This window comes from Pongo pygmaeus, chromosome 10 (assembly GCF_028885625.2).
Source record: "Pongo pygmaeus isolate AG05252 chromosome 10, NHGRI_mPonPyg2-v2.0_pri, whole genome shotgun sequence".
In the NCBI taxonomy this organism is placed as follows: Eukaryota; Metazoa; Chordata; class Mammalia; order Primates; family Hominidae; genus Pongo; species Pongo pygmaeus.
The window spans coordinates 16,829,518-16,846,247 of record NC_072383.2 but is presented as its reverse complement, the minus strand read 5'-3'; the positions used below and the strand labels follow the sequence as shown (position 1 = coordinate 16,846,247).

Sequence of the window (16,730 nt, the reverse complement as noted above, 5' to 3'; positions counted from 1 at the left end):
TACCTTTCTAGCTCCTGCATGTTTTTCTAGCCTCATTTTCTCTTTATCTTATTCTCCCTTTTGAGTTCTCTTTCTCTTTTGTCAGCCCTCAAAATGTTCTCAAAGATAACACTCCTCATTATGCTAGTAAGGCCTGTTTTCCACAGACCCTCATACTTATGCCAATTTATGTTGTATTTTGTACTTCTTTTGAGACTCTGTTCCAAGCAAACAGTTCCCCAGCTTTCCCTGTGAGCACCTGCTGCAGTGCACTATCACCCTTCCGTCCTAACCCTCCCCTCTGCTCCAACGACAGACTCCTTCCTGGAGCGGCAGCTTCCTTCACGTTAGTGCCATTTATGGACAGCTGCTGAAATCTATCACCAGGTGGACATCAGTCTTCCTAAGAGACCACTTTCTACCTGGGTCTATTACCCTTCTCCCCCATGATTACATTTTCCCATTCTTCTTTCTCCTTTGGACACACATGCCGTGGCACATATTTGCTCTGTGATGGACCTTCCCACCATCTCTGTGCTTTTGAGGCCATAGCCACGCCTCCTTCCCTCAAATCAGAATTACTTGGATCCCAGCATCCACCTGACCTAGACTGCCATTGCTACATGCATCTGGGGATTGTCAGGCTGTGAATAACTACAAAAGGAGCTGCACAGCAGGCTTTTCCTGACGCCCTCATCTCAGCCAAAGCTCTTCACCCTCAGCACACAGCCAGCCGTGTGTTCACATTCTCACAAAGGAATTTTCCCAAATTGACGAGACTTCTTCTCTCCTCTTCCTCCTTTCAAATCCTAATACTCTTCAAGGTCTTCCTTTATGAAATATTCCATGGAACTAACGCAACATGGCTTCATATCATTCTCCCATTACTATATGCATGTGGGTCTTTTGGGGGTGGGTGGGGGGAACATTATAAACCCCTGAGGGTCAGGAACCCAGTTTTAAAGCTCTTTGATAGCATCCCAATAGAAGAAATGACAGTGATACATACACAATAATCTCTCCATATATGTGTGTTCATACACTGGGCCCACGAGGGACATCATCCATTAACCCCTAGCCTATGTTCTAGTCTCCTGACAGAGTCCCCAGCAAGTGTCACTTAGACTCCATGGAACACTCTCAGTGAAGGGTTATTTTCTAAATACCAACCTCAAGCCTTTATTTTGTCTTTCGAAAGACTCCCTGTAGTTCACCAACTGGCCTGTTTGCCTTTCAACTTTCTTTTTATCTTTTTGTGTTGAATGTATATGGTCTTGAATGCTTCCTAGACAAGCTAAGATGGTATTAAATAAATAAATAAATATGTCAAGTGCTTTCTAACCATCACTGGTTTCTGTCTGTCCAGAACTCAAATAACTGACTTTAAGTCACATATCTTGGTATTTCAACACATATTATTTTAAGTTTTTAGTTAATTGCTCCATATGTGTATGTATTAATTTTCACAATTGTTGCACGCTGTAAAGCATACTTTTCACTTTATTTGTAGCCCCATTCTGGCCCTGCCGTTCAAATATGCTAATCGTAACAGCTTTACAATTACTGAAGTAACGAGAGAGGTGAAAAAAAAAAGTCTAGCTTAAAAATGGAAAGGGAAGATTCTGGAAATGCTTTCTCTGAAAAGTATCTCCAAAAGTGTGTTATTAGGCACTTTTTCGATGAAACAGTTACTATCTCAAAAAGCATTATACGACTGGAAACTCCACTCTGTTGGAGACGCTCTTCTCTTACTATGCTGAAAAGACAGTGTCTCATCACCAGGGGGCGCTGTGCACACAGTCGCTGCACCTCCTCCAGGACTCGGAACCTTTACAGAACTGGGATCAATTGTTCTTTCTAACATTCATTTGCAACCTGACTAGCGGATCAATTTAGATAACATCGTTTTCCTCTAAAAGTACAATCCCATGGGCAGGGTGTAAGGGTGGAAGGTCGGAAAACATAGTAGGGAGGAATCTAAAATCCCCAAATAAAATATCTTTTGTTACGCTTTCACACAGGAGACTTACTTGGATTTTCATTTCAATCTTACTAATACTACTGAGGGTCTAATTGCTTCTGATCACTTTCCAGTTCTGGGCAATTTTATAACTACAGGGCCATGACTAGCATCATGCCGGCGGCTGCCTGCTCTAAAACGGGAAGTGCATAAAGGACCAGACAAGGCTTTAAACGTTCTCATGTCTCTTCAGTGGTTTTGAAAACTTCAAGCTTCACTCACTTTTATTTTTTTCGTCTAACACATAATTTTTCCTTTGATATTGTTCTGCTATTGTTTGAAATGTCCACAGTGATTCTTTGTCCTGAAACTATTTTATATCCATATTCTTGACACAACCCATTTTCAAGACTCACTGATTTACTCAGCAGGGCTGCTGAATGAACAAGTACATAACTAAGTGAGATAGAAGGTGAAATTTTGTGCTAAGTATCTGCACAGACTTTTTCTTAGAAGAGAAACATTCTTGCTTGATGAATAGATTGGGAGTAGAATTGTTTTGCATGAGCAAGAAGGTACTTTTAATTTTAGTGCTGAAAAGTTTGAAGATTCTGTGGGGCTAGAGGAGAGCCTCAAAAATGGTGTAACACTGGGCATTGCTTGATTGAAGGAGGTACAGCTACGGGGCATATTCCCCAAAGAGAGGATGCTGAAGGCCATTGTCTGACAGAGAAATAACATACAACTTAAAATGTTTGTGTTGCCACAGTGTAAATGCCTCTGCACCTCCACTTATTCAAGTCTATTTTTAGCCACATTTTTTTTTTTAGTTAATTTTTGAAGGGAACTGACGAAAGGGCTGGATTAACATCCAGCATAACCAACTGCAGAATATGGAAACATGCATAGAAGCGGGAACCCAGATCCAGAGTTAATCTGGTGATGATATGCCGAAGGGGAATCTGCAGAAATCTTGGGAGGGGCTTCAGACTTTCACAGAGAATCAAAAAAGGGATAATGCAACCTAGGTGTCCATCGATATGAACTGGATAAAGACAATGTGGTACGTATACACCATGGAATACTACACAGCTGTAAAAAAAAAAAAAAAAAAAAAAGAATGAAATTGGGCCAGGCGCAGTGGCTCACAACTGTTAAAAAAAAAAAAAAAAAGAATGAAATTGGGCCAGGCACAGTGGCTCACACCTGTTAAAAAAAAAAAAAAAAGAATGAAATTGGGCCAGGTGCGGTGGCTCACACCTGTAATCCCAGCACTTTGGGAGGCCAAGGTGGGTGGATCACCTGAAGTCAGGAGTTCAAGATCAGCCTGGCCAACATGGTGAAATCCAGCCTCTACTAAAAATACAAAAAAATTAGCCGAGCATGTTGGCACATGCCTGTAGTCCCAGCTACTCAGGAGGCTAAGGCAGGAGAATGGTTTGAACCCAGAAGAAGAAGGCTGCAGTGAGCCGAGATCACGCCATTGCACTCCAGCCTAGGTGACAGAGTGAGACTGCATCTCATAAAAAAAAAGAATGAAATCATGTCCTTTGCAGCAACATGGATGCAGCTGTAGGCAATTAATTACCCTAAATGAATTAACACAGGAAAAGAAAAACAAATACCACAAGTTCTCACCTGTAAGTGGGAGCTAAACACGGGGTACATAAACACAAAGATAGCAACAATAGATATTGGGGACTATTAGAGGGGGTAGAGAAGGGGAGACAAAGGTTGAAAAACTAACGGGTACTATGCTTACTACCTGGGTGACAGGAACAATTGTACCCCAATCGTATCTTGGCTTATAGCTTTTCATTGCTCATTGAATTCCCAGTACATTAAAACATAATATCTAAAAAGAGATGGCAGTGGGGAGAGGGATAGAGAGAAAGAGGTTCCTACTCCTCCAGAGTGTCAACATTCTTATTTTGAATCTTATGCAAAAATACCTAATTCTTCAACCTTTTACATGAGTTGACAGTCTCACCTATGGAGAAAGATGATAAAACTGCAAGAATCTATTGTTCCCATTTCACCTCCTCCCTGCCATTACTTTTGATACATCCCTATATAAAGCAATGTCATTAACCCCAAGAAAGTACAGATAAAAGTACAGTATTGCAAAACTGGCAATACATACAATTGCAGTGATACTTGGAGACTTTCAAATGTCCAGTTTTCTGTAATTGTCCTGTGGAGTAGGTAAGAGGTCTAACTTTTTTTCCTCAGTCTCCAAGACCCTGAGACATCTTCACTGAACTGCCTGACCAAAATTGTTTCATAAAGTAATTTCAAGAGACACTGGTTTACCTGCGTACACGTTCTACTCTGTCATCTGTTCGAAGATACTTCTTGGCATTTTCTCCTTTGCCAAATGTTACACAGTCTTCTGGATTGGCAAAAACCTATTCCAAATACCAAGAAAAAAAAACTTATTTCAAATACTGGCCGGGAGCAATAGCTCACACCTGTAATTCCAGCACTTTGTGAGGCTGAGGCAGGATTGCTTGAGCCCAAGAATTCAAGACCAGCCTGGGCAACATAGGGAGTCCCCATATCTACAAAATTTTTTTTTAAATAGGTGGGTATGGTAGTAGGCCACACGCATGCCTGTGGTCCTAGCTACTCAGGAGGTTGAGGTGGGAGGATCACTTGAGCCCGAGAGGTTGAGGCTGCAGTGAGCTGTGATTGCACCACTACAATCTAGTCTGGGTGACAGAGCAAGACTCTGCCTCAAAAAATAGAAAACAAACAAACCAACAAATAACATGGGGATATTCTACCTAGTAAGTTATTTGCATTTTAGTGGAAGAAATATAGACATCCAGGTTGGCCCATTTGGAGCAATAAATCAAACACAAGAGAAGAAGAAGTCATCTATAGTTAAAACTGAGTTTTTATTAACAATGCAAAGTTGTAAAAAGAGAAGCATAAATAAGAACTGGAACAAAAATCAGTGAATAAAAATAGTGAAAAGGAAGCAAATATGGGGAAAGGCATAATTCTAAGTCATTGACTATTAGTATGGTTCACTGGTATCTTTTTCACAGTGATGTTGACATACCTTCTCTCAAGTGGATTAACATTTCCAAGTGATTGGCTCATCTGAAAGTAATATGTTTACCTGCCAAAAGTTTTAGAGAACAGGCAGGAAGCATAAAAGAGTAAGGGATGGGAAATGTGTCTTGTACTTTGTCAGAACATGTGTACCTCTTTTCTTTTTCTAAACCAGATAAAACTTTGGGTTGAAGAATACTGTATAATGAAATTTGAGAAGCTGAATTGCATTCCTAGGAATAAGAAGTACACATTCATGTATTCCTTCCTGCAATTATTATGCTCTTTGAAATAGCTTCCCCATCCCTTGAAACTTGAAATCTGCATTTAAAAAATATTTAAGCAAGTGCCACTATTTAATAATTTATGGCAGAGAAAAACACAAACTGCAAAATTAATCTCATTTGTTTTCTATTTTTTCTTAATATGATATGAACATTATTAGAGATAAAGATGTTGAAGAGAACTGATGCACAGGGCTGGGACACTGCCCATCAGTTTTCCTCAACATCTTTATCTGGAATAAATATTCCAAATAAAGTTCCTAAGGTCAGGCCTGTCTGTCTTGTTCATCGTAGTGCTCCCCTAAATAAGTGCCTGGCACACAATAGATGTACAATAAATATATGTTGAATAAAGAAATAAATGTATTACAACGGAAAGGGCATTAGATTGGGTTTAATGCAATTTCATTTTGAATCTCAGTTTCACTCTTTATTTGTATGTAACCCTTGGATAAGCTATTGCTAAGGACTGAATGTTTGTGGCCCCCTAAAACTTGTATGTTAAAGCCTAATCTTCAATGTGATAGTATCTGGGATATGAGGCCTTTGGGAGGTAATTAGGTGAAGAGAGTGGAGTCCTCATGAATGAGATTAAAGTCTTTACAAGAAGAGAAAGGAGAGAGTTTGCTTCCTTCTCTCTCTCTCTCTTTTTCTGTGCTCTGCCAATGTGAGGATACAATGAGAAGATGGCCATCTGCAAGTCAGGAACTGGGCCCTCACTGAACACCAGATCTGCTGGCGTCTTGATTTTAGACTTACCAGACTCCAGAACTGTGAGACAAATGTTTGTTGCTTAAGCCACCCAGTCTATGGCATTTTGTAACAGCAGCCCAAACGGACTCAGACAGCTACTTAACCTCTAAGTTCCCCTTCTATATAAAATGGAAAGATGAATCCTCATTTCACCTGACAATGCTAACAATTGTGTAAAATGACTCCATGACCAAGCACACATAAAAAGCATGTGGCTCCCAGCACTCTCCCAATTTGAATTCCCTTCATCTTTTCTTATAAGACAGGGTACATTTCCTTGGTGACATTCTGTGTCTAGAAGTCAGTGTGGACCTGGAAGCAGACAGCCACTTTGTTGCCCTGATGCCGCAACATATCAGTGCATGAGAGACTTAACCACGTGGGCATGTGCCCTTCATTAAAATGCAAACATTCTTCCATTATACCTCAGAATAGTAGGCCAGGCCCAAACCTGTAATCCCAGCACTTTGGGAGGCCAAGGTGGGTGGGTCACCTGAGGTCAGGAGTTTGAGACCAGCCTGGCCAACATGGCAAAACCCCATCTCTACTAAAAACACAAAAATTAACTGGGCCTGGTGGTGCATGCCTATAATCTCAGCTACTCGGGAGGCTGAGGCATGAGAAGCACTTGAACCCAGGAGGCAGAGGTTACAGTGAGCCGAGATCCTGCCACTACACTCCAGCCTGGGCAACAGAGTGAGACTCTGTCTCACAAAAAAAAAAAAAAAAAAGATAGTAACAAGGAAACACCTTAGGGAAGACTGTGACCTCTAGATAAAATCAAGGCTCTAGAGGACAAAACTCAGGACAGGTCCTAAGAGAGAAACAGATGGTCTCCAGGAAGAAGTTGCTGAATGGACACAGGGACTACACCCGTGAAAATATTTTAACTTTGTAAAGGGAGCCTTGCTCTACGCACTTCAAGCACACATAAATCCTGCTTGAATATAGTATATGTGCTTCAGAATCTGTCTACCACCTTCCCCACATCTGCACTTAAAAAAAAAAAAGAGTCATTCTTATAATGCTGTGTAGGAATAGTATCCACTTAAAACGTCAGAAGTATACAAAATTCAAAAGGCTCATATCATATAAGGCTCACTTTGAAAGTAAGAACTTTAATTCTCAGCCTTTTTCTTCTTTTTCTTTCTTCTTTTTTTCTTTTTTTTTTTTTTTTACCAAAATCATACCCTTGACCTGTACTAGAGCTGAAAATACCAGTTAACTGTCTAGAAAATGATTGTTTTCTAAACCTTCATTGGCAAAATTAATTCCAAAATGAAAGAAAGTTTCCATGAAAACTTTGATATTCCAGAATATCTCATCTGCTTAGCAGAATGATAAAAAGGTAAAAGCCATAATGAAAAAACCATTTACTAGTTTCTAGGAGAAAGCAACTGTTCCATAAATACATCAGATCCATCTGTGCCAAACGATTGCATACTTCACTTACAGCATAAAACAGTGTGCTATTGGGCTTTACCAAAAATAAAAAAAGAAAATTAAGAAAACTGCTCTCCAGAATTCCAACTCTTAAAAGTAAGAAAATATTACCTCCAAATTTCTTACCTTTCTTCTCAATCTATAAAATGCAGTTGCGGTACTCATAAGCATCATTTTTGAAAGAATAATTGTTGCATAGGATGCAAAAGCCATGAATACTTCATCGTCCATTACCTGGGTGAGGTCAACCATTTTTTCAATTTTGGTCTGGAATCTTAAAAAGATTTAAATAAAATGGGAAAAAGCAGACATAAATACCCAAAATAACTGGAAGATCATTTGATGTTCTTATATTGCAACATTAACTACACTGTTCTTAAAAATATCTTGGACTATTTGCAGAAGAAATGATCATTTAGTTTTTAAAATGTCAAAGTAAATAGGGGCTGAGCACAGTGGCTTATACCTGTAATCCCAGCACTTTGGGAGGCCAAGGCGGGTGGATCACTTGAGGTCGGGAGTTTGAGATCAGCCTACCCAACATGGTGATACCCCATCTCTACTAAAAATACAAAAATTAGCCAGACGCAGTGGCGTGTGCCTGCAATCCCAGCTACTCATGAGACTGAGGCAGGAGAATTGCTTAAATCTGGGAGGCAGATGTTGCAATGAGCCAAGATTGCGCCACTGCACTCTAGCCTGGGCAACAGAGAGAGACTCTGTCTCAAAAAAAAAAAAAAGTATACAATATTATATTTTATCTAGTTCTATATTAAGCTTGAAGACATCAAACAAGTACTACTTAAAAAAGAGGGTGCAGTATAAGCAAAAATAAACAGCAAAAATGCCCTAACATAGACTAACATCACATACTTGCACTGAGATTAACTATAAGTAGGTTGAAAGCAAAAGACCAGAGGTCATAGACTGATCTCTTTGGAAACATCAAGCTATGTACCTAGTAGCAGCACTGAACTTAGGAAGGCCTCAGTTCTTATGTATCCTGCTTTGGAGACCCAACTTACAACTTGTTGTCATTTCAGTAGTATTCAAAACTGTAGGCTTTAGGACTTGAATTCCAGTCCCACGATTTAGCTGTTAACCTTGCTTGAGGGATTCAGTCTCTGAGACTAAATTTCTTCATTCTTAAAATCGAAACAGTAGGCCTGACGTGGTGGCTCATGCCTGTAATCCCAGCACTTTGGGAGGCCAAGGCGGGTGGATCATGAGGTCAGGAGATCGAGTCCATCCTGGCTAACACAGTGAAACCTCATCTCTACGAAAAACACAAAAAATTAGCCGGGCGTGGTGGGGGGCACCTGTAGTCCCAGCTGCTCGGGAGGCTGAAGCAGAATAGCATGAACCCAGGAGGCGGAGCTTGCAGTGAGCTGAGATCGCACCACTGCATTCTAGCCTGGGTGACAGAGTGAGACTCTGTCTCCCAAAAAAAAAAAAATAAATAAAATTGAAATAGTAATAGCTTCTAACTTAATGGGTTGTTGTCTAATGTAATAGAGATAAAATATGGAGTGGCCCAAGAAAAACCCTCAATAAAGTTTATAATATCCTTATCATGATTGTCATCATACTGTCATCATCAATTCGAAGACAGGTAAAGAAGGAGAAGCAGGATAATGGAAACATCAAAAAAACAGGCTTGCAAATGGAAGGTAAGGAATTACCATATATGCTACTTTCATGGGTGTAATAGGGAAGGAGAATTAGCTTTACATGATCCTTCAGTCATTTCACATTCCAAAGTTACATTCAACTAAAAGCTGTTGAGTAGAGGAATGTTAGCTATCTGTCTGGAATTGGAAGTATAATTGGGAATGTGCTGAAGAGGAAAGCCAAGACACACTGGTGATACTGAAGTCAAAACAGGTAGGAATTTAGGGTAAAGCTTAAAATGTAAATTTCCAGTCCTCTGCCATTATTCTTTGTAACCTCCTCTATCAGCCCTGCTATCTACTTCTCTCTCTTCCACAGAAACACACATCTTTTCTCAGACCCAAGCTTAGACGCTATTTATCCTGCTTGGCATGTAGTACTATCTCTTCTAGATGATGTCCATTCCCACCTTTAAAGCTCAACCCCTGCGTGTGTCCTTATTAGCCTGACATCTATCAGATGCAATCTTTCTATCCATCTTACCAGTGATCTATACATTTATATGTATCATTATTGGTCATATAGCTATCTTCGTGTTGCTGGTGAATGTGATTAAAAACCACATACATATATATTTAGCTTTATTAGAGTTTGCTATGTGTTCAACCATACTATGTACATTTTGTACACTACTTTCCTCACCTTTGTTAATCTGTTACAATTGTCATAACTATACCCATTTCACAAAAGAAGAAAAAGGGAATTAGAGTTGTTAAGCTGCCAAGCTGGGACACGAATACCCCATACAGTTACTACATTATACTCTCTCTTTCAAGAGACTTGATTAATTCTGCTCTCCACTCTTTAATTCTGCTTAATTCTAATTCAATTGACATTAAGTGAATGCCTACTCTGTGGCTGGCACAAGTAGGCACCCCTTATATCTGTCATCTTCTTTCTTTTTCCAGTTATGTGGTGAGGTATTATCATTTCCATTTTGCAGATAAAGAAATCAAAGCTACCTAAGTAACCGCTGTTTTTGTTTCCTTTTCTTTTCTTTTTTTGAGATGGAGTCTCGCTCTGTCGCCCAGGCTGGAGTGCAGTGGTGCAATCTTGGCTCACTGCAACCTCCTCCTCCCGGGTTCAAGCCATTCTTCTGCCTCAGCCTCCTGAGTAGCTGGGATTACAGGTGCCCGCCACCACACCTGGCTAATTTTTGTATTTTTAGTAGAGACGGGGTTTCACCATATTTGTCAGGCTGGTCTTGAACTCCTGACCTCAGGTGATCCACCCGCCTCAGCCTCCCAAACTGCTAGGATTACAGGTGTGAGCCACCATGCCTGGCCTCCCTATTTTTGTTTTGTTAGACTAAAAATATATAGCTTGGATTTAGGCAAACAGAAACTACATGCGCAAGGTTTTTTAAAAAATCCCCTAGATAGCAAATTAATCAACCTCCACAAGTCTCTAGTCTTGAAAGCACAGTATGTTAGATTAGCTCTCAGTGCAAGATAATATTTTCAGCAACATTTAATGTGTCTGCTTTTGTTCTAGTATTGAAGGGGTGAAAGTCATGAATAAACTGCACTATCCTTCAGAGTGTTAGTAAAGTAATTAGCTTAATAAAGGATCCCTAAGTCCCCGGCCTCTGTACAGAGATCTGAAGAAATACAGCAAGCATGTGAAGTTTTTTAAAATTAAGGTAAGTTTATCAAATAGAAAGTTGCTACTTAACAATAATTTTAAAACTAAAACATTCTCTGTAGGCCTCTACTAATGTTCCCAGAATGAAATGTATTTATTGATGGAACAAAAGTCCAAGGAACTTTTTCCCCCCCTCATTGAAAATCAGTATTGAAAGAGTAGAGAAAAAAATGGCAGCCTCCCAGGACTGTTGGCAGGAAAGTACACAAAGAAGTCAGTGGCTGGGAAAAAGGGCAATGGGAGGCCTTTTCTTTAAAAATGAACAACACACAGTGCACTTCACACAGAGTTTCTCAATCACGAAGAATGTGGCTTAACTCCTCAAGTCTGTGGGTTTGGGAGACAGGCCAGCACCAAGCCTCTGACACACACCTGATGAGTCAATGAACCATCTCTCCAGGGTAACATCTTCCATTTCACAGGTACCCAAGAGCCAGGTAATGAGCAGTTAAGGTACGAACATTAAGAAATAGTAGTTGTTTATAGCATGGATTAAGGCAATGCTGGTGTAAACTTTTTTTCCCCCAAAGCTGATTTATCAATAAATTGCCATGAGTTTGCTGCACAAAACTGCAGCCATTATCATGGTTGGCTCTGCAGTCAAAACAAAATTACTGAAAGCCTTTTACCAGGAAAGCTGGTCAGGAGGGAGAAGAGTGGTCCTGTATAATAATAAATAACAGGATGAAATGTTAAGTGGTTTGAGGATTCAAGGAATGAAGGAGAAATAATCTAAGAAAAGTAAGCAGGGAAAAACACTAATTTGGTTATGAATTATAGAAAATATTTACAATGATGAATCATGTGTGCACAGTGCTTTGTTTGCTCATTATATTCTCCATTCATTGGCCAGCATGGTAATAAATATCTCGACCTCTCTTGCCAGAGACCAGAGCTCTGTCCCCTAATGTGGAGGTGACTTCTTCATAAGAGGACATAGGGTAGAGTGTCAAGTATTCAAAACTCTGGAACTAGATTGGCATTCGGATGGATCTCGACCCTGCCACTTAGCAACTGTGACTTAACTTCTCTGGGACCTCTTCTTCACCTTACCTGTAAAAGGAGTTGAATAAGAACTCCTATTTCACCGGATTCTTGTGAGTCTTAGCTGAATAAAGTTAGAAAAGCGGGGGCCGGGCGCGGTGGCTCATGCCTGTAATCCCAGCACTTTGGGAGGCCGAGGCGGGCAGATCACGAGGTCAGGAGATCGAGACCATCCTGGCTAACACGGTGAGACCCCGTCTCTACTAAAAATACAAAAAATTAGCCGGGTGCGGTGGCGGGCGCCTGTAATCCCAGTTACTCGGGAGGCTGAGGCAGGAGAATGGCGTGAACCCGGGAGGCAGAGCTTGCAGTGGGCCAAGATCACGCCACTGCACTCCAGCCTGGGCGACAGAGCAAGACTCCGTCTCAAAAACAAACAAAAAAAAGCTCTAGGACCTGTTAAATGCTGTGTGTTTGGTAAATAAAAAACTTCCGACTTTGGCGCTGTTCTAGGCACTGAGGATTTTAGAATTTTCAAAAAGCTTTTGCATATTTTATCTCGCTTGACCTGAAAAACCCTGAGGTAGAGCAAATAATATTTTTTTCTACCTTTAGTATATAAGGAAATTGAGGCCCAGGAAAGTAGTGAGTAATATGACCCAAATTCACAGTGGAGAGACCAAGACTGCAACTTAGCTTTCTCAAGTGTTTACCTCTGGGCTACCCACCATCAAGGCTAAGAATTCTCAACAGCTGTGGTCTTCTGGAGGCCTTTCCTTGTCAAATCTCATTCCTGTTTTCTACCCCTCCCCCAAAACCCCCGTACTATCTAGCAGAGAAGAATCTTCACTTCTCAGTTGAGGAACTCCCTTTCCCTTTACAGGCTTCTGGCCAAAATGAGCAAAGTTCTCTTCCCAGGATAAGGTGGCCGGCCTTTCTACATCAATATTGTGAAACACATGAATAATCTGGGCACGCATCCCCAGGGCCATGACTCTGCAATTTTGTACCTTCTAAAACTAACAAACACTACACATGAGATAAAGAAAAAAGATAATTCGGTGGCCATGTTGCGGATACGTTAATCTGGAACTCTAGATGAATTCTAGCATTTCCTGAAGGCATTCTGGTGGCTGCAGACTCAGCCCACTATGTGGTCTCATGCAAAGTGGGGTTCAGAGCCCAGAGGCTGCAGGTGAAATGCTGGTGCCTCTCAGGAGAGTGGTGGGGTAAGGCCTTTCTCTGTGCTGACCTCCCTTTCCATTCTCAGGGATTCATAGACACCACTCTAAAACAAACCCGTAGAAAAATTTTACTTGTCTGCCAGAGAAGGTAATATCCAAATTTGGACTGATTTGCCTTTTTTTTTTTTTAATTGCCAAAGATAATCACACACATAGCCCTCTTATTTTGGAAACAGCAGAGGACAACAAAGTCCAGTACTATCCTAAGGCCAAGAAAAGCATATGCAAAAGGTAGTAGGCTCGGATTCACAGCAGGCTGGGACCCCAGGAAAACTGGGCTTTAAGGATTGCTCACTGGAGGCCTGGGTGCCATACAGCAATGCTTGCTGGGCACCCACTCAGCACTCACTGGGAAAGAAATTAGGGAGAAAAAGTAGGGGAATATAAACGTGGAGCTCAGACTGCCACATTTCAAGAGAAGCAGAGAGACTAGAAGATTTACATGCACTTCTCTCTCCTCTGTCCCAGGCCAGCTAGAGCAATATATGAGACCTTAATTCCCGAAAAAAAGAGTTCCCTTCTCCTTTTCTCCTTCCACATAGCTTCCTCCTCCATACTGGGTAAGTGGGGCACAGGTGGGAACCCTCCCAAGGGGTTCACCCTTAGGTCTCTTGTCACTGGCTATAATATCACACAAAAATATTATCATCTAACCCACATCCTCTTGTTTCGATAGCTAGCATTAGTAGTAGTAGTAGTATTTAGTATTATTTTAAAACTTGCTGATGTTTCTCCTATCAAAGTGAACTCAGAAGAGCAAATCCTGCCTTACAATAGGCATAAAGGCCACTAAGCCCATGAAACCTGAGACACCGCAGGCTTTTGCACTCTTGGGGAGAACAGCAGTCGTTCAAACTACAGGCATTTCCTCCATTTCTACAACTCGCACGTGACTTTTCCTCCTTCCCCAGAGTTCAAGGGACCCTTTCAAAGAGGAGGCTACTTTGGCTTGAAAAGGCCAAGTTTGGAAATCATCACTCAAGCATGAAAAGACTTACTCTCTCGTTTCATTCTTGGAGTTTGAGAAATGGGAAAACTTAGCCACACGGGGACAGAAATACAATTCCCTTTCAAAAGCGATCGATTGAAAAGCTAAGTTTAGCTGCTAAGTGGAGCCAAGCACTTCCGGCTGGCAGAGGCCCCCCCGACCAAGTCTTCCATCTGCCACCCACCCTGGCCCTCCCTGCCTGCCACCCTCTGCATGCCGTCCCCTTCTCCCCTCCCAGTACGCACGGTGAGGCCGAGGAGGAGGAAGCAGCAAGCCTGTCCCGCCGCCGGGTCGCGCGCAATGCAGGGACTGTGGCCGCGCGGGCCGGACGCAGGCGCCGCCCCTCTCCAGTTAATCTTCTATTAATTAGCCCTCCCACGTTTAAAGCCCGACCCCAACCTCGCCAAACCCCTCCTCTAAATCACCTGATTTACCCGCCCAGAGTAACCATCGCCTGCAGATTCCCTTTGAGCCCTTCTATTTGGCGCCCTTAGAAGCTCTGGTTCCTGAAATGCCAACTCCCCTAATCAGTGGGAAGGGGGACAGTAGCCATTGTCTAGGAACTCTGAATCCTCGAACATTTCAGGATTGGGAGAGGGGAAGGAAGGGGAAGGCGGTTAACTTTTAGTTACCTGAAAACGATGAAAAAGATCACGCAGAGTTTTGGAAGTTGTTTTTAAAAACTTCGTAGAAAGTTAAAATCTCCAGGGTAAAACTAATTAGCAGGCATTGACAAAACTACCTTCCCTTAGACTTCTTCTCCCCTGCGCTGGTGGCAAGGCCTCCTTAAAAGGCTGACAATGACAGAATGTAACCCTCAGTAAAGATCATTTACGGTATTCCAAATTCGTGACACCAGACAATTTGCTTTGTCACGATGTCCCCTCCTGTTCAGGGTCCAGAATGAAATTGGAGGCAATTGTACTGGATCAGCTCATTACACAATCAGCTTAGTGTGTTTTCTTACAGGGAGGTTTAGAGGAATGTTTAGGGAAGCCGTAGATATTTAGCCTACTATCAATATCTAGATTAGGGATACTTCCAAGCTTCCTAGTCCCCATAGTCCCCACAATATTTATGGATCTATCTTTCATGGGTTTATACGAGAAATGTTTAAGGATTTCTGTTTTCAATCTATATTATTTCTCTCCTAGTGCTATATCTCAGACACTCACCACCTGTTGCAAGGTCTACTTCCTTTTTTGCTCTTAATTTACTCCTTTAGGCTTTAAAGGATATCCCTAGGACTAACTTTCTAGGATTTGATGGACAAGTTCATGTTCTATTAAAGAAAGAAATAACTACCAGTTTGCTCTAGGAACAGAAATTAATCCACGGAAGGTCTGAGAATTATTTCTATATAAGCATAACAGTAGGAGTTTTGGAAAATCTAGCATCAGAAGGCATCTGTTCTTCATTTTTATGTCTGTATCTTTTCAAAACTCTACTTATTCACCTATCTTTGTAAAGTATACTAGAATCTGTCTGTAACACTAACTGGAATAGGATAGAATTTGAGATGACATAAATCTATTCTGAATTCTCTCCAAAGGAGTTTGGTATTATAAGAATTTAAGACTCTCTTCATTTATTATAAGGTGATACAGGCCAAATCTTATGGATAACATTGCAGAAAAAGGAAGAGGAGAGCTATTGTTTAGATAATTTGGTCTACAGAATGCTAGTTGAATGGTTCTAACATTTTTTTTTTTTTTTTTTTTTTTTGAGACGGAGTCTGCCTGTGTAGCCCAGGCTGGAGTGCAGTGGCGCAATCTCAGCTCACTGCAAGCTCCGCCTCCCGAGTTCACACCATTCTCCTGCCTCAGCATCCCGAGTAGCTGGGATTACAGGCGCCTGCCATCATGCCCGGCTAATTTTTTGTATTTTTAGTAGAGATGGAGTTTCACTGTGTTAGCCAGGATGGTCTTGATCTCCTGACCTCGTGATCCACCTGCCTCGGCCTCCCAAAGTGTTGGGATTACAGGCGTGAGCCACCGCGTCCAGCCGGTTCTAACATTTTTTTAAAAAAGAAAGTAGCACTTGACTCATCTAATGCTCTAAATATAGAATGTGTTCAAACTATTAATTGATCAATGAATAAATACTGAGTTCCTACTATCACTAAATCATGAACAATTATTGCCTGTTACATACATATATATGTGTGTGTGTGTGTTTGTGCGTATCAGGCAATATTATATATATACATATAGATATATATATGACACTGTATTGGGTAGAATATCAGCACTTGGTTTAATTGAATAAATATTTATTAAATGAATGCAATGTACTTGGTTTGATGCTAAAATCTAAAACTAAGATAAATAACGTCAAAGAGTTGTCCTCCAGGATTTTACAATCTAGTAAACACAAAGGTCAAAAAGGTAAAAAGTTGCCATTAAGCTTGTGGAAGGAAAGTTTCCATTTAGAAATAAGAATGACATTTGGGGTGTGAACTAGGGTGGTAACAGGTAAAAGTTGTATACAATAATTGACATTTTTATTCATCTTTGTTATAAGCTCTTAAATGATTGAGAAAGAGAAAGAGTTGTTATTCAGCTTAGTTTTGTCTGGGTAAAAGAATGGATTCAGCTTTTCAACCCTTCCTCTCACCACCATTTAAATTCTAGAATACCATCTTTTAGAGAAACTCAATCCAAGCCTCAGAACAAGTAATTCCCCAGTAAATATTAAAACAGTTTAAAAGGTCATTGATT

The 16,730-nt window shown here is 40.9% G+C and overlaps 1 protein-coding gene across 9 annotated transcripts in view; it reads right to left on the bottom strand.

The window, feature by feature from the left end:
- Positions 1-14,995, bottom strand: part of MGST1 (microsomal glutathione S-transferase 1) — a 30,133-nt gene extending 15,138 nt beyond the window's left edge. For 2 of the 9 annotated variants that reach the window (XM_063672469.1, XM_054445165.2), the window contains exons 1-3: positions 14,256-14,404; positions 7,606-7,753; positions 4,253-4,347 (exon numbers count right to left, since the gene is read on the bottom strand). In XM_063672469.1, coding sequence (XP_063528539.1) covers positions 4,253-4,347; positions 7,606-7,731 — 221 coding nt within the window. In that variant the 5' untranslated portion in view covers positions 7,732-7,753; positions 14,256-14,404. Of the gene's footprint in view, positions 1-4,252; positions 4,348-7,605; positions 7,754-8,437; positions 8,756-14,255; positions 14,494-14,642 lie in introns of those variants that run through there. The other 7 variants (XM_063672468.1, XM_054445162.2, XM_054445160.2 and 4 more) reach the window with 7 other exon arrangements.
- Positions 14,996-16,730: the final 1,735 nt, after the last annotated feature.